This window comes from Aquarana catesbeiana, linkage group LG09 (genome assembly GCF_042186555.1).
Source record: "Aquarana catesbeiana isolate 2022-GZ linkage group LG09, ASM4218655v1, whole genome shotgun sequence".
Taxonomy (NCBI): domain Eukaryota; kingdom Metazoa; phylum Chordata; class Amphibia; order Anura; family Ranidae; genus Aquarana; species Aquarana catesbeiana.
The window spans coordinates 28,506,126-28,524,322 of NC_133332.1; the positions used below are offsets into that span (position 1 = coordinate 28,506,126).

Below are 18,197 nucleotides of genomic sequence, written 5' to 3' on the forward strand. Positions count from 1 at the left end.
AAACACCCCCGCCGCTGTAATTCATGCGCCCGGCGTCCTGCAAGGGGGCAGACGCATGAATAGGGGTGGCAGTGGGGATGGAAAGGAGAGGCAGTGCCCTGCGCCCCTAATGGACGGGCCGCCCCTACTTCAATGATAACATAGTTGTCAGTCGCGGTGTCTAATATTACGTTTGTTAAAATACTTATTCTTTACATACAGTATATGTTCCAGATCAAAAAACAAAGCAAAGGAGATGATAAATCAGACAAGTTGGAACTATTTCATCATTCAAGGGATTTCTGATGTGCCAGAACACCAAATTGTCACCTTTATTTTTATTCTTCTGACTTATCTCCTTGCTCTAGGTGGGAACCTGGTCATTCTTCTCTTGGTGTACATGAACCCTCATCTTCACACTCCCATGTACATTTTCCTTTGTAACTTAGCTATTTTGGATGTGTCATGTTCTACAGTTACACAGCATAATCTTCTTGCCATGTTTGTAACAGGGAATAAAAAGATTTCTTTCTATTCTTGTATGTCTCAGATTTACTTCTTTTCATCACTCACTGCTACCGAGCTGTTCCTACTGACGGTGATGAGTTATGATCGATATATAGCCATCTGCCAACCCTTACATTATGTGACGGTCATGAACTCTGAAAGTTGTTCCGCATTGTTCTTGGTGAGCTGGCTGATGGGATTTATTGCAATTGTACCATACATTGTGTTGTTGTTACGGATTTCTTGCTATAAGTGCAATGTTATCAATCACTTCTTCTGCGATATGAAACCAGTTATGGAACTGTCCTGCAGTGACACGTTTGGACTGGAAGTCTTGATTTTCACTGAAGGTATATTCCTTTTAAGCCTAACCCCATTTGTTCTTACATTTATCTCTTATGTTTTCATTATTGTTACGATAATGAGAATCCCTACCAACTCAGGTAGACGTAAAGCATTCTACACTTGCTCGTCACACCTGATGGCGGTCACTCTTCTTTACGGGACTCTTTTCTGCCAGTACCTTAGGCCAGCTTCAAGTGACAATATAAAATCCAACAAAGTGTTCTCGCTTTTCAACACATCGATCGTTCCTGTATTAAACCCCATGATATACAGCCTAAAGAATGAAGATGTAAAATTAGCCATAAAGGAATAATGACATGTTTTAAGACAAGTGTAATAAAAAATGAATAGAAGTATGGTGCTGCGCTAATCCATTCAAAAAATGATACATAAATATGTGAAAATATAGAGAAAGTGACAGTGCCGATATCTATTAATCAAGATATCCTAAAGGTCTATAAAGTGAGTGTTATACTGACGTGCTTATATGCAGCATAAAACACGTGATCAAACAACATGTGCAAAGTAATCAAAAATAAATATAATAGCAATAAATGACTCCAATTACGATATAATAAATTTCATGTAAATAATGTGCAAAGCAAGCACACAGCAAACAGACAGAAAGGATAAAGTGACTGGTGCAGATGGACAAGATATAATTGACATCTGACTAAAAATGTCCACAAGTAAAGGTGCATATATAGTGATCCTCTTAGGGAAAGTGGAGTGACTGGCACAAATGGTGATATTTTCCTTCTTCGTGCAACACACCACACGTAAGTGAGCAGTGGCCCCTTACCTGCAGGTAATGGGGTGACAGCATCAGCCAATTTTAGGCATGGCGGCCCTTATTCATGGTGCAGGGATGAAAAAATCTTCCAAATGGCGTGGTGCCAACTTCAGACCAGTAGTGGGGGTGGCAATATTTAATCCTATCCTTGCTAGCCTCATATGGGAGCTCCGTCCCTCCAAGTAATATACCAGGGGTCACCAGATGGGGAAGAAAGCAAAGGAAGGTCCCACAATAGTGTAATATGGTTTGGCAATAGCTGAGTTTATTTAAACAATAAAGGTACTCACATAAAAGCAGATAAACAGTGCAAAAATCCGACGAGCGGCGAAGCTCGTATCTCCAATCGTCATAGAGTGCCTGTCCCGTCCCTACGCGTGACGTCACGACCCACGTGACTTCATCAGGGGATACAGGGAGGGGCTATGGATGTCCTTAAATAGCTTGCTCATAGACTATAATGGGCGGCCATTTTCTAGTAGTCTATAGGAAATAATACAGCGGCCATTTTCCCGGAGGTCAATGGACGCAGCCATCTTGTTGGTAACCACCAGAGCGGTCATTCGCACAGAGGCGGATGTTGATACACAGTAGCTGTGACTAAAGTGGCCAATCAGTAACAACACTGACAGCAACTGTCAGCAAAGAGGAAACCAAATCGGGAAAGTGACATAGCTATTGTTCTGTGTGTGAAACCTTACGGAAACATCATCACACAGACAAATATAAGTAAAAAACGGGAATAAAAACATTTATATTTTATTTAAAATTGTTTAAAAAGGCCAACTCAGTTGATCTAAAAAATTAAAATAATTACTAAAAAAGTCTAAAACCGATCGGCAAAGGAAAGGCATCTATGCTAACCGGGACCGAGGGAGAACACAGGTACAAGATATGGCAATGTGGGGGGGGACAAGTACCCCAATTGCCAGTACATAATAAACATACATTGCCACAATTAAATGCACAAACTCGTAACACACAAGAAAGAATATATATAGCTAAACAGCTGTTATTAAATAAACATAATAAAAATATTAATAAAAATAGAAGCGGATTACACATCTAAAATAAAGAGACTATTAGTAGAAAGTGTACATATCTATCTATTGGTTGTTGGAATGTGAACTAGTAGAATGACGGTAGAGTTGTAAATGGAATATAAGTGCCAAAAGGGAAATAGGCAAACTCAACCTTAATGGTCAGAGTCTAAATTCTAAACAGATGTGAACTCTAAAAACCTAAAAAGTATAGTATAAAAAATTAAAAGTCACTGAGGAAACAGTTCAGGTCAAATTCAATGTTCAGGCCTCTTGGCGAGAAAGTGTCTAAAGTGAAGATCCATTTAGATTCCAGCTGGCTGAGGGGCCTAACCTTATGCCCCCCCCGCCAGTGTCTAATGTATGGTTCGATACCCCAAAACTTAAGGTGGGAGGGGTCTTTGCTGTGACACAGCAGGAAGTGCTTGGATACGCTATGTTTATCGTATCCATTTATGATGTTTTTCACATGCTCTTTGATTCGTACCTTTAAAGCATTCTACACTTGCTCGTCACACCTGATGGTGGTCACTCTTCTTTACGGGACTCTTTTCTGCCAGTACCTTAGGCCAGCTTCAAGTGACAATATAAAATCCAATAAAGTGTTCTCGCTTTTCAACACAGCGATCGTTCCTGTATTAAACCCCATGATATACAGCCTAAAGAATGAAGATGTAAAATTAGCCATAAAAAGAATAATGACATGTTTTAAGACAAGTGTAATAAAAAATGTGTAATAAAAAACTGTGTAATAAAAAAAACTGTGTAAAAAATGTGTAATAAAAAGTGTAATAAAAAACATTAAAAAAAAAGTAATTGTTACAACTTGTTTATACTTGTTATGAAATAATATTGTTAAAAAAAATGATTGATTAATTGGAAGCTTACAACCAACGGCTTTCATCTAAAGCGGACCAAAAAGTTGAAAAATTACTTTAATGCAGACCTTGCAGTGAATAAGTCCTCTATGGTAGTTCCCATCTCACTCCTCATCCTAAATCCCTGTGCCAAACAAAAAAATAGGCAAAAGTACTTACCTTAGACCTTGGCTTTCAGACCATGATGTTCCTGTGGCATCCTAGGAAAGCCGAGGATCCCAAATCTTGCAAGAATGCTCTCCTAAACTGTGCAGGAGCACCTTTTCCTAAGATATGGGATCCTACGCCAGGACCATGCTGAAATGGAGCGGAAGCTAGAGTCTAAGGCAAGTACTTTTTCCTTTTTTTTTTCTTTAAGGACATTTAACTATTTTCATAGTCTCAAGCAGTAGGCACCATAAAATGAATCCTTAAAGTTTTAATTACTATAGAGAAAGGTTTGTCAGACACCTGATATCTCCCTTGCAGGGGTATTTATGAAAGCAATGGGTCTGTGTGCAGGATCCTTAGTTGGGCCCTGCATCTGCTGCCGAGCAAAAATTGGGTGTGGCTTTCACTGCGCTGACTATTGGGCATGGCTTTAAGAGATGCAGAGTGCAGGGGTCAGTAGTAAGTGATTCACAGTTCAGGGATCTGTAGTGATGCAGAATTCAAGGACCAGTAGTTATGCAGAGTTCAGGGGTCAGGAGTAAAAAAAATGACTTTAATGATTGTGGAAGGAGGGGAGGGTGGGGGAGGGTTTTAGAAGATCCAAAGTTTTTTAGGGGAGGGAATGTATCCTTTAAAAGATAAGTTAACCTTTACAAAAAAAAAAAAAAATAAATAAATAAATAAATGCCCATTTTTTTGCAGGTAAAAAAATATGCATTTAATATTTTTTCTGTTAGGAGCCTGTAAAGCATTTCACCCACAATCAGTAGATCACAGGTGTAATGCCATGGTCTTGCAGGCTGTCTGCGTAGCTGTCTGCTCGTACCTCATATGGGCAGGCAGTTACTGGATGAAAAAAAGCTCAATAAACTACCTACAGCTAAACAGTGCCCCGGTAGTTCATTGAGAACTACAAGCTGACAGCATGTGAGTACTTGTAGTTCATTGATTCACAGGGATCTGTAAATCAATGACACTGCCGTGTGGGCGGAGCAATTGGGACAGCAAGTGCGGGGAGAAGATCCCCTGCTCGCTGTCACAAGGAGGGGGGTGGATTGGGGGGATTGGGGGGAGAGGGGGCAGATGCTGAACATGTTACATGTTACACCTTAAATATGGGTGTTCAAAAAGGTGAACTTATCCCTTAAAGTTCTGCTTTTTCAGAATATCTAAAATACTTTAGTGTGCATGAACTGGATACTGGCTCACTTAAACTGTATTAAACCCCAAAACAAAAAATGTAACGTATTGCAGCTTACCAATCATTAGATGTGGTAGCTGCAATCATTTTTTATAGGCTTTTCTCCCTTTGTTTAAACCTAGTGATCTGGCCAGTAACACACATCCTGTATTAGAGCACTCTTACTCTGGATGAAGGAGCACAGGGGGGCACATTTGGACAGCTGCACTGTCAATCCTGGGAAGGGGAGTGTTAGATGGACTAGCAGATTTAGATACACTAACCATTTGAAGCCAAACTCCTGCTAATACATTATAAGAAGCTTAGCCCAGTTTAAGGTGAAGCAGGCCAGAGGAGGAGGTCCAAGGATGGGATTTTTGTTGTTTTTATGGAATAATAAAGCTTCACTTGCATTGGATTTTATGGTGTGCCACCGGCTTATTTATTTTGGATGTACAAAGAGATGTTTTGGATCCTTGTAGATTTTTAAAAGCTGTGCTCCACTTTAACCACTTGCAGACCACCCACCATACATACAGTATCTCACAAAAGTGAGTACACCCCTCAAATTTTTGTAAATATTTTATTATATCTTTTCATGTGATAACCTTGAAGAAATCACACTTTGCTACAATGTAAAGTAGTGAGTGTACAGCTGGTATAACAGTGTAAATTTTCTGTCCCCTCAAAATACCTCAAGACACAGCCATTAATGTCTAAACCGCTGGCAACAAAAGTGAGTACACCCCTAGGTGAAAATGTCCAAATTGGGCCCAATTAGCCATTTTCTCTCCCCAGTGTCATGTGACTCATTAGTGTTACAAAATCTCAGGTGTGAATGGGGAACAGGTGTGTTAAATTTGGTGTTATCGCTCTCACTCTCTCATACTGGTCACTGGAAGTTCAACATGGCACCTCATGGTAAAGAACTCTCAGAGGATATGAAAAAAAGAATTGTTGCTCTACATAAAGATTGCCAAGACTCTGAAATTGAGCTGCAGTATAGTGGCCAAGACCATACAGCGGTTTAACGGGACAGGTTCCACTCAGAACAGGCCTCGCCATGGTCGACCAAATTAGTTGAGTGCACGTGCTCAGTGTCATATCCAGAGATTGTCTTTGAGAAATAGACATATGAGTGCTGCCAGCATTGCTGCAGAGGTTGAAGGGGTGGGGGGGCCAGCCTGTCAGTGCTCAGACCATACGCTGCACACTACATCAAATTGGTCTGCATGGCTGTCGTCTCAAAAGGAAGCCTCTTCTAAAGATGATGCAAAAGAAAGCCCGCAAACAGTTTACTGAAGACAAGCAGACTAAGGACATGGATTACTGGAACCATGTCATGTGGTCTGATGAGACCAAGATAAACTTATTTGGTTCAAATGGTGTCAAGCGTGTGTAGTGGCAACCAGGCGAGGAGTACAAAGACAAGTGTGTCTTGCCTACAGTCAAGCATGGTGGTGGTCTGGGGCTGCATAAATGCTTCCGCACCTGGGGAGCTACAGTTAATTGAGGGAACCATGAATGCCAACATGTACTGTGACATACTGAAGCAGAGCATGATCCCCTTCCTTCAGAGACTGGGCTGCAAGGCAGTATTCCAACATGATAATGACCCCAAACACACCTCCAAGACGACCACTGCCTTGCTAAAGAAGCTGAAGGTAAAGGTGGTGGACTGGCCAAGCATGTCTCCAGACCTAAACCCTATTGAGCATCTGTGGGGCATCCTCAAACGGAAGGTGGAGGAGCACAAGGTCTCTAACATCCACCAGCTCCGTGATGTCGTCATGGAGGATTGGAAGAGGACTGCAGTGGCAACCTGTGAAGCTCTGGTGAACTCCATGCCCAAGAGGGTTAAGGCAGTGTTGGAAAATAATGGTGGCCACACAAAATATTGACACTTTGGGCCAAATTGGACATTTTCACTTAGGGGTGTACTCAATTTTGTTGCCAGCGGTTTAGACATTAATGGCTGTGGATTGAGGTATTTTGAGGGGATAGCAAATTCTTCAGTGTTGTCACATGAAAAGATATAATAAAATATTTACAAAAATGTGAGGGGTGCACACAGTTAACCCTTTGATCGTCCCTGATGTTAACCCCTTGCCAGTGTTATTAGTACAGTGATGGTGCATATTTTTAGCACTGATCACTGTATTAGTGTCACTGGTCCCCAAAAAGTGTCAAAAGTGTCAGTTAGGTGTCCAATTTGTCTGCCGCAATATTGCAGTCACTGATTGCTACCATTACTAGTAAAAAAGAAAAAAATAAATTAATAAAAATATCCCATAGTTTGTAGACGCTATAATATTTGTGCAAATGAATCAATATAGTTACATAGTTAGTCAGGTTGAAAAATGACACAAACCCATACCTCTCTTAATACAAGAAAGGACTTTGCTCGCTTTGGAAACCGCAGCTTGGCATTGTATGCTATTATTAAGTTTATGATCTACCAGAACCCCCAGATCCTTCTCCACTATGGATTCCCCCATTTGTACTCCCCCTAGTACGTATGATGCATGCATATTCTTAGCTCCCAAGTGTATAACTTTACATTTATCAACATTAAACCTCATCTGCCACATAGTTGCCCAATGAAACCGTGCATTGATGTCGGCTTGTAAATTGGAGACATCCCGTAAGGACGTTATTGCACTGCGTAGTTTGGTGTCATCTGCAAAGACTGAAATGGTATTTATTAATCTAAGGCCCCAATATTATTTATAAAGATATTAAAAAGTAAGCATCCTAAAACTGAACCTTGGGGTACACCACTGATAACCTTAGAACATTGAGAGTAAGAATCATTAACCACTACCCTCTGAATTCTGTCTTTTAGCAAGTTTTCTATCAATTTACAAACCTGTAGACTTTACCTTACACACGAGCTGTGTGTGGGGAACTGTGTCAAATGCTTTTGCAAAATCCAAGTATACCACAGGCACCCCTCTGTCCAAGGTTTTACTTAACTCCTCATTAAAATAAATCCGATTTGTCTGACAACTTCTGTACTTCATGAATCCATGCTGGCTGTTACTTGGAATGTTTTTTTCCAGCAAGAACTCATCTATGTGGTCTTTTATTAAACTCTCCAGTATCTTCCCGACTATAGAAGTTAAACTAACAGGTCTATAGTTAGTAAAGACTTTGATCCCTTTTTAAAAATAAGCACCACATTGGCCTTATGCCAATCCAGTGGTACTATTCCAGTAATTAATGAGTCCCTTAAAATTAGAAAACAATCGCTTTGAAATGACAGAGCAACATTTTTTTACAAACAAATATGTGAAAAGTGTTGGGTGCATTTGTATAGCGCCCCCCTGAGTCAAGACTTTGTAGAACCTCCTTTCACTGCAATTACAGCTACAAGTATTTTTGGGGATGTCTTTACCAGCTTTGCACATCTAGAGAGTGAAATTTTTGACCATTCTTCTTTGCAAATTAGCTCAAGTTCTGATTGGATGGAGAGCATCTGTGAACAGCAATTTTCATGTCTTGCCACAGATTCTCAATTGGATTTAGGTTTGAACTTTGACTGGACTGGGCCATTCTAACACATGAATTTGCTTTGATCTAAACCATTCCATTGTAGCTCTGGCTGTATATTTAGGGTCGTTGTCCTGCTGGAAGGTGAACCTCCGCCCCAGTCTCAAGTCTTTTACAGACTCTAATGCCATGTACACACAACCAGACTTTTCCTCGGACTGAACTCCGAAGGACTTTTCAAAAGAGTTCCAAGGAAATGGACTTGCCTACACACGATCACACCAAAGTCCGATAGTTTCGAACCTGATGACATACGACCGGACTAGAATAAGTTCATAGCCAGTAGCCAATAGCTGCCCTTGCGTCCTTTTTTGTCCGTCGGACTAGCATACAGATGAACGGATTTTTCGATCGGACTCGAGTCCGTCGGGAAGATTTGAAACATGTTCTATTTCTAAAGTCCGACAGATTTTTTGACAGAAAAGGTCCAATGAAGCCACTAGATTTTAGTTAGAGGTATCAGAATAAAGGGGCTAAATACAAATGCACGCCACACTTTTCAGATATGTATTTGTAAAAAAAATTGGAAAATAATTCTTATCATTTTCCTTCCACTTCACAATTATGTGCCACTTTGTGTTGGTCTATCACATAAAATCACAATAAAATACATTTACGTTTTTGGTTGTAATGTGACAAAATGTGGAAAATTTCAAGGGGTATGAATACTTTTTCAAGGCACTGTAAATACCATTTTTTTTTCTCCTTTTTTTATAAGTGATCACATTCCCTCTGTTCTCAGCTGCATAAGAGCTGGGGGAGGAGAAACAGCAACACACTGATCTTTCCAGTGAATGGCTGTGCATTGGGGGAGTGTCAGGGCAAGTCTGATCATTGGAGGAGAGCAGGCTGAATTCCCAGCATAGCTAGAGCACTGACCACAGTGTTTTCTCCTGCTTACTGTGGTCAGTTTTTAATAAGAAAACAGAAGGACTGGCAGGAACACCAGGGATTTTACATAACGAAAACAATCCAAACAGAACAGGATACTTTCTCATACAAGTACATGGTACAGCAGGCACATATCAGGAACATGAAGTGTTGGGGTAACAAACGCTTTAAGTTTACAATAAACAAAGAAGTTCCATTTTAAAAAGCAGTTACATACATTCAAGATACGGTTTATATCTAATGATTATCAAGGATATACCTTACCAAACTAGCGTATAAAAAGAAAAAAAAAGGGAAACTTTTTTTTTTAGCTTAACCACTTGCCACCCGCCATATAGCAGAATGACGGCAGCAAAGTGGTTTCAATATCCTGACCGGACGTCATATGACGTGATCAGGATATTAAGCCGATGTGCGCCCCCGGGGGCGCGAATCGCAGCGATCGTTGCTGCGGTGTGTCAGTCTGACACATCGCAACTCCGATCTAGGTAAAGAGTCTCTGACGGAGACTCTTTACCACGTGATCGGCCGTGTCCAATCACGGCTGATCATGATGTAAATAGGAAGAGCCGGTGATCGACTTTTCCTCACTCACGTCTGACAGACTTGATTAGAGGAGAGCCGATCGGCTGCTCTCCTGACAGGGGGGGGCTGTGCTGATATCACTTTTTTTTATTGATACATGGTACATAGGATTGAACAAGAACATGGTAGACCATAGCCAAAAATATTACTCCTAAAAGCCATGACTATCGTGTCAATGTTACAATGGGTCAACATACACTATATTACCAAAAGTATTGGGACACCAGCCTTTACACTCACATATACTGTAATGGCATCCCAGTCTTAGTCTGTAGGGTTCAATATTGAGTTGGTCCACCATTTGCAGCATTACCAGCTTCAACTCTTCTAGGAAGGCTGTCCACAATATTTATCAGTGTGTCTATGGGAATGTTTGACCATTCTTCCAGAAGCGCATTTAGGTCAGGCACTGATGTTGGACGAGAAGGCCTGGCTCACAGTCTCCATTCTAATTCATCTCAAAGGTGTTCTATCGGGTTGGGGTCAGGACTCTGTGTAGGCCAGTCAACTTCCTCCACCCCAAACTCGCTCATCCATGTCTTTATGGACCTTTGCTTCTGCTTTGTGCACTGGTGCACAGTGATGTTGGAACATGAAGGAGCCATCCCCAAACTGTTCCCACAAAGTTGGGAGCATAAAATTGTCCAAAATGTCTTGGTATGCTGATACCTTAAGAGTTCCCTTCACTGGAACTAAGGGGCCAAGCCCAACCCCTGAAAAACAACTACACACCATAAATGACGATTCAGGGCTTTGTCCCAGAGTAGTGCCAAGTGCTGGAACAAGTTTCCGCACTTAGCTCCAGTGGCTTTCCCCCAAGCACACACTAGAGTGGGCATCAACACCTAACCTGTGGCTTGTGTGAGGTTTCTCGGGTCCCGCACTGCTGTGTATATGTGGCAGGCAGCCGGCGGTGAGACATGCCGGCTGCCACACACATACACACACAGTGCACTGCACAGTGGTTTGCAGCTCCTCCTCTTCGGCTGTCATGCAGACAGGATAGGGTAGGTGGGGAGGAGTCATGTCATGCTTGAATCTGCGGTGGTGGGGTGGGCAGCCAGGGTGGACTGCCCCCCCCTGATGGGCTGCCTCCCATGCCCTCTCCCCAGATTTCACCTGTGCCCCTCCAGGCCAGCCCCCTATTGATAGCATACCTGGCTGCTGAGAGAAGTGACAGCGGCTGTGCTCTCCCTCTCCTGTCATTCCATCGATCCTCCATATGGCAGGTGACACCGGATCCATAGATTACATTGTACACAGTATGATTAGTGCCCCCCTGTGTCCTCCAAAAGCTGCTCATCAGGAAATGTGGATGGGGGTGGTAATCATACAGTGTACAATCTGATCTATGGATCCGGCTGGTGTCATGTGCTGTATGGAGGAGCGGGGGACAGGGATTTGTGCTAGGTGAGGGTGGAGGGATTTTGGTTAAGAGGAAGATTGGAGGGAGGGTGGAATTTGACAACCTGTACCCTGCCCCCCTGCCCTACTGACTCCTGTCCTCCATCCTGCTGATCCCTGTACCCTGCCTACTGACTCCTGTCCTCCGTCCTGCTGACCTATGTACCCTGCCCCACTGACTCCTGTCCTCCGTCCTGCTGACCTATGTACCCTGCCCCACTGACTCCTGTCCTCCGTCCTGCTGACCTATGTACCCTGCCCCACTGACTCCTGTCCTCCATCCTGCTGATCCCTGTACCCTGCCTACTGACTCCTGTCCTCCGTCCTGCTGACCTATGTACCCTGCCCCACTGACTCCTGTCCTCCGTCCTGCTGACCTATGTACCCTGCCCCACTGACTCCTGTCCTCCGTCCTGCTGACCTATGTACCCTGCCCCACTGACTCCTGTCCTCTGTCCTGCTGATCCCTGTACCCTGCCTACTGACTCCTGTCCTCCGTCCTGCTGACCTATGTACCCTGCCCCACTGACTCCTGTCCTCCGTCCTGCTGACCTATGTACCCTGCCCCACTGACTCCTGTCCTCCGTCCTGCTGACCTATGTACCCTGCCCCACTGACTCCTGTCCTCCGTCCTGCTGACCTATGTACCCTGCCCCACTGACTCCTGTCCTCCGTCCTGCTGACCTATGTACCCTGCCCCACTGACTCCTGTCCTCTGTCCTGCTGATCCCTGTACCCTGCCTACTGACTCCTGTCCTCTGTCCTGCTGACCTATGTACCCTGCCCCACTGACTCCTGTCCTGTCCTGCTGATCCCTGTACCCTGCCTACTGACTCCTGTCCTCTGTCCTGCTGACCTATGTACCCTGCCCCACTGACTCCTGTCCTGTCCTGCTGATCCCTGTACCCTGCCTACTGACTCCTGTCCTGTCCCGCTGATCCCTGTACCTTGCCTACTGACTCCTGTCCTCTCTCCTGCTGATCCCTGTCCTCTGCCCTTGTGACCCTTCTTACTGCTGACCACTGTATGGGTACAAGGAAGCCCAGGTTGAAGCCCAGGTTTTGTTTAACCACACTGCATAAGCCCCTCCCACTGTTAAGAGTCTGACCACACATATTTTGCCGTGGCACGCTTAGTGTGCCATAGATCCCTTCCATCTGGTGTCCCTCATACTGAAGTTCAAAAGTCAGGAGGTATGTAGAATAGATGGCATGAAAGGAAACCATCCACTGTGTACAACTGTCATGACCTGCTGTGATTTGTCACAATGGTCACATGGTAAGTGCAGTGAGCCAGTACTCTGATTAGTCATCAGCTGTGTCCCGTGGACACGGGCAGTGACAGATCGTGCCGTTGCATGGCCCCGCAGCAGGGGACTGTCGCTTCCTTACAGAATATCATATGACATCCAGTCAGGAAGGGAAAGCCACCACCCGGTCATCATTTGTCTATAGGCCGGGCATGAAGTGGTTTAAATAAAAAAAAGAGATAATACGTACCTAATCTGTGCAATGGTATTTCACATAAAGGTCCCTTACCACCTCTTCTGGCAGTCCTCCGCCAACGATGTCTGCGCCTCCCTTCTCTGGGCGCCTCCTTAGCAAGCCAGGTGCTAAGAAGGCATGTGCGTGCACCTGACCTGGGCTGTGTGTGTCCATAGACACACATAGCACCGGTAAGCCGGTAAGCCATGCCCCTGCTCCCTCCTCACAGGAGTTTAACTGACCACAACAGAAGCCCATGGCTTTGCTGCCCTCAGTTTCTCAGTTTCTTTGAAAACAAAAAATGAGGGAAGCGATGTTGGAACTGAGACAATACTGGAGCAGTGACAGTAGTAAAGTAAGTGTTTAGGGATGGGGGTAGGTAGGACAGATGGTGGGGCGTTTTTTACCTTCATGCAAAGAATGCATTAAGCTAAGCAAATATTTTTTTTGTAAATCTGTTGCAAAGTTTTTTTTCTTGGATATCCTGCCAGTAAAAAGCTGTTTTTTTTAAAGCTGACAAAGCTAAGCTGATGCCATGCAATTAGTAGCAGGGTTGTCAGCCTGCCATGTGCACTCCTTCAGTTGGCTGTTTTGGTGCCTGTTGAGTCTATTAGATAGGCAGCCCAACTGACAACTGAATGAGCTTGCATGGCAGGTTGGCAATGCTGTTATTTGTGGGACATTGTATTAGGGATGTCAGGGTTCAACAGGAGGTACTGTTACTGGCAGGATTTCCAGGTAAGAATCTGCAAAAAATTCACAAAAAAGTAGTTGGCAGCTCCAAAAAGGATACATACGGGGTTTCCCCAATGCACCTCAAAGCATCATGCTGGTGTGAACATAGACTGTTGAAAACATTGAACTTTCTCATGTCCCCACACTGCACCGCACAATAAATGTGAAAGATTCTTCACCGAATCCTGTGTCTGGTTGTGGACATCAGGCCTGACTATGTTATCTGGCTATTGTAGAATTTCTGGGAAGACAAATAGGTCTTAGTGGTTTCTTAACACAAGCGTTTTCTGCTCTGCTGAGTTTTGCTTATTTAATGACATAAAGAAAGTTAATGTGTTCAAACTGAACCCATACCTCCCAACTGTCCTGGATCCTGAGGGACCTTCCCGGAATTTCAACCAAGCAGGTTCAGGCTGTATCCTCGAGCCCAATGCCGGAATGAGTTCCAGCACTTGGCTCCACTAAGTTAACTTGCAAGCAGCCGGCAAGGAGAGATACCAGCTAATGAAGTGGCAGATGGCAGAGGATCGCAGCATCAGGGAATCAGGGCAGCCTGCAGGAGATGGGGGGAAAGTGCAGGGCTGGGACCAGGGGTGCAGCGCAAGCACTATATGTCCTACTAACTGCCCTGAGTTCAGACTGTCTTCTATTTTCCTCCCAATCTTGCTCACAGTTCACCACTGCAGTGCTCCACCCAGCAGCTGGCATGAACACCGTAAATAACACAATCCTCCTGTGGTTCTCTAACCTTGTCCAGTTCCACCTGCAGTCTCCTGGGTGCTACACACACAGAATGGACCCGCCCTGAGGCTTTGGTAATTAAAGTGGAAAGCAGGGCAAGGATGGGATCAGAGGGGGGTTGGGGTGAAGAGGTTAGCCTAGAGAGTAAGGTTGTAAAGGTGAGCCAAGAGGGGATTTAGGGTTAGGAGGTGAGCAGAGAGGTGAGTTTGAGGTGCAGTGAGGGATTGGATTGCAGATGTGAGTAGAGGGGGGAGAGGTAAGCAGGGTAGGGGGTATTGTGGTGCAGAGGTGAGCAGGAGAGTTGGCGGTCCAATGTTGGGCAGGGCAGGGTTGGGGTGCAGAGGTTAGCAGGAAGAGTAAGGAACAACAGTGAGCAGAGAGGGGAGCAGAGGTTAGGAGAGGAAGAAGAGTTATGGTGCAGAGGTTAACTGAGAGGGGGCTTGGGGTTCAGAGGTTAGAAGAGAGGGTTGTTGGGATGTATAGGTTAGTAAGGGGTGATTGGGGTGCAAAGGTAAGAAGAGAGGGGGTAGGATGCAGACATGAGCCAAAAGGGGGGTTCGGGTACAACCTCTCACCAGAAATCCTCACCCCCCCCCAAAGGACTACAGGGAGGAGGGCAGTATACACAGAGAGGAGACAGTGTGTACAAAGAGACAGGGTAGTGTAAAAAGGAAGTGGGAACAGTTATCCTATGTCCAAAATTTAGCATAATTTAATCACACCCACTTTTTATGGGGCACACTATGTTTGCACCGAAGGTTTCCGTCTTCCTAATGTGTCCATCATTCTCAAGTCCAAAAGTTGGGAGGTGTGCTGAACCGCCACATATGTCCACTTACCAAGATTAGAAACATCTTCATCATGTGATCATTTCTGTACCAGAAGCTGCATTTTGTACACATTTTTGTACAACCACTGGAATTTTAGAGGTTTTTTACAGTCCAGAATATCCACTTGATGATCAGGCCTATTCTGAAACTTTTTGTTTACATGTAAAAAATCAGCATTTTTTTTTTGCAAGAAAATTACTTATGTAGCGCTAGTAGATTTTTAATCTACCGCTTACGTGTAAATTTAGTGGGTCATCTGTTCTGTACATAATTGAGATTTAATCTATGGCTAAATTAGCTTCTGTTCCAGCCTTGGTTGTGTTGCGTGCAGTTCCACTCCTTCGGCTGTAGATGTCGGTGTCACTACAGACCGGAGCTGGAAAGCAACAGACTGAGGTGTATTGAGTGCTCTTCTTTCCCAGAAGTAACTCGGCAGAGGTTGTCCCCTGCAGTGCATTCTGGGAAGGGGTATTTAAAGGACAGACGCCATATTTCTTGGTCTCTTTCTTTCCACCTGCTGGCCCTCCTGGCCGACAGGTATGTGCTAGGAGTCCTACCTCGTGGTCCCCCAGGCCGGAGGACTGCATTGCTGCAGCATGTGGGTTGGCCCAGAAGTCTGTCTGGGGCCTACTACTACTACTGCAGAGATGGTCCTGTGCTGTCTGTCCTGTGGGAAGAAGCCGGACAATTGAGAAGAATCCAGGGGAGGACCCGTCTTGGAAGGATCATGCGGAGCGCTGGTCTGGAGAGGGGCCTGGTGACTCAATTGGAGGACGCATCTTAAGTCAACCTACCACATAGTACTGCCAGGTCGGCTTAAAGGTTCTAGTACTGTGTTGCTGTTCATCTAAAACTACTACGTCCTGTGGCAGAGGATCGTGCAGTTACTTTATTCTTCTCAAGTCTGTGGCAGAGACTTTTTCTTGTTCGTGCTACGCTCCGGCTGCTAGGTCAGTGAGAGAGGCCTATCCGGGTGGGAAATAGTTTAAATCTTGGACTGAAGGAATACTCGTCCTTAAGATATTCAAGTAGTCAAAGATCAAAAACAGAAAAGGTATTTGAACTTCCCCACAACTCTTCTTCTACCTCTTTCCTGCTATTTCTTCCAGTTATCTCCCATTAAAGCATTGGAAAAGTACTCAAGTGACTGGTGCCTACATTGTCAGATAATAAGCTATATATATATATATATATATATATATATATATATATATATATATATATATATATATATATATATATATATATAATGTAGCGATACCCCCTGAAGGAGCTGCTTAAAGCGGGGGTTCACCCACAGCGCCAAAAAAAAAAATATTAAAAGCCAGCAGCTACAAATACTGCAGCTGCTGACTTTTAATACATGGCCACTTACCTCGGTTCTCGGCAGCTGCCACCGCCATCCTAGGTGAGGGAATCAGGAAGTGAAGCGTTGCGGCTTCACTTCCCGGTTCCCTACTGCGCATGCACGAGTCGCACTGCGCGTCCCAAGTGGTCCCCGCTCTCTCCTGGGAGCTGTGTGTTCCCAGCAGACAGCGCGGTAGGGACGGGAAGAGGCATAGACTCCCATGGGAGTCTATGCCGGAAGTGGGTGCAAATACCTGTCTTAGACAGGTATCTGCACTCCCCTCCCCCCTGAAAGGTGCCAAATGTGACACCGGAGGGGGGGAGGGTTCCGAAAAGCGGAAGTTCCATTTTTGTGTGGAACTCCACTTTAAGTTTGTTCAGTCCATTACTCTGCCTCTCAACCCCAAAGAACTGTCTCAGCCCTCTGGCACACCTAGCAAACAGTGTACTTGCAAACACAGTAAAACAGACACAAATGTAGTGAACAGGACGTTTGTTTACTAGGAGACTTTCCACAATCAAACAAACAGTAGTCTGATAACTCAATAGTCAAGAATGGCAAACTGAGATCTTTAATAGTGTTAATCAAACCCAAAATACAGACTTCAAAATAACACAAACAACTTAAATAGGTCTAGAGTGGCCTATGCACTCAGGCATAAAGGGGAACTGATCTGACTTAACAACGGTCAGTCTGTTTCCCTCACATCCTGAAATCACAGACCCAGGCAGGTAAATGTGAGGCAAAAGGCCACAAATGCAATTGATCACTTTAATAATTAATGTGAGAGTTCCCCTTTAACTAGTTGCCGCCCGCCCACCGTCAAATGTTGGCGAGGCGGTGCAGCTCTCATTCTGGGACGCCGTCATATGTCCCAGCACGGGACAGCGTCCCAGAACGGCTGCTTTCGCGCGCCCGTGGGGGTGGGGCGCGTGGCGATCACGACTGCACCGTGTTGCTAGGACACGGCGCAACCCCGATCAAAAAAAAATCCAACAACAGGCATTTGTCCACGGAAAATTTATAAGCCTGCCGTCCTACATTTGTCCGCAGAAAATCCGACAACTGTCCGATGGAGCATACAAACATTCGGATTTTAGGCCAACAGTCTGTCATCACACAATTCCCAGCGGAAAATCCAATCATGTGTACGAGGCTTAAGAGTTCATCAGGTCCTCTGTATTGCATAAAAGCCTGAATGGAAGGGAATGCAGTGAGGGGGATCAAAGTCGTTTTACTAATGTTTAGTCTTTGATCCCCCTTGCTCCATTCCCTTCCATTTGGGCTTTTATGCAATACAGAGGACCTGATGGACCCTTCGGCGCTTCATGTTATATTTTGTGAAGAAGGGCATATTTTGGAAATGTTTTGGAAGTGGAGGTGGGAAGATTTGGACAGTGATTGGATATAGGGCTAAAAGGAGAAGTCAGAGCCCAGGATTAAACCTTGCACCCTGGTATGAGGGGAGGAAATGACAGTTGTGCTGTTAATCTCAAAGGAAAAGCCTGGGGTAAGGGCTCAGGGGGAGGAGATATTATTACCTTGATTTTTCATAGAGTGAGTTTGGTGGAGTCAGCTGGAACTGGATTTGATATCTTTGCTTATATTTTTAGATATCATGAAGCTCTATGACATGAAAAATAATGAGTATAGGCGGTAATGGAAAAAGGTTACTATATTCATTAAAGTAGATGTATCATCAGAGTGATATTTTTTAATGTATAGTATGCTAATTTATGTGTAAGTGTAAAAACC

General features: G+C 44.3%; 1 protein-coding gene across 1 annotated transcript; it reads left to right on the forward strand.

The window, feature by feature from the left end:
- Positions 1-235: 235 nt before the first annotated feature.
- Positions 236-1,144, forward strand: LOC141108876 (olfactory receptor 6C1-like). Its single transcript, XM_073600845.1, has one exon. The coding sequence runs from the start codon at positions 236-238 to the stop codon at positions 1,142-1,144; it is 909 nt and encodes a 302-aa protein (XP_073456946.1).
- Positions 1,145-18,197: the final 17,053 nt, after the last annotated feature.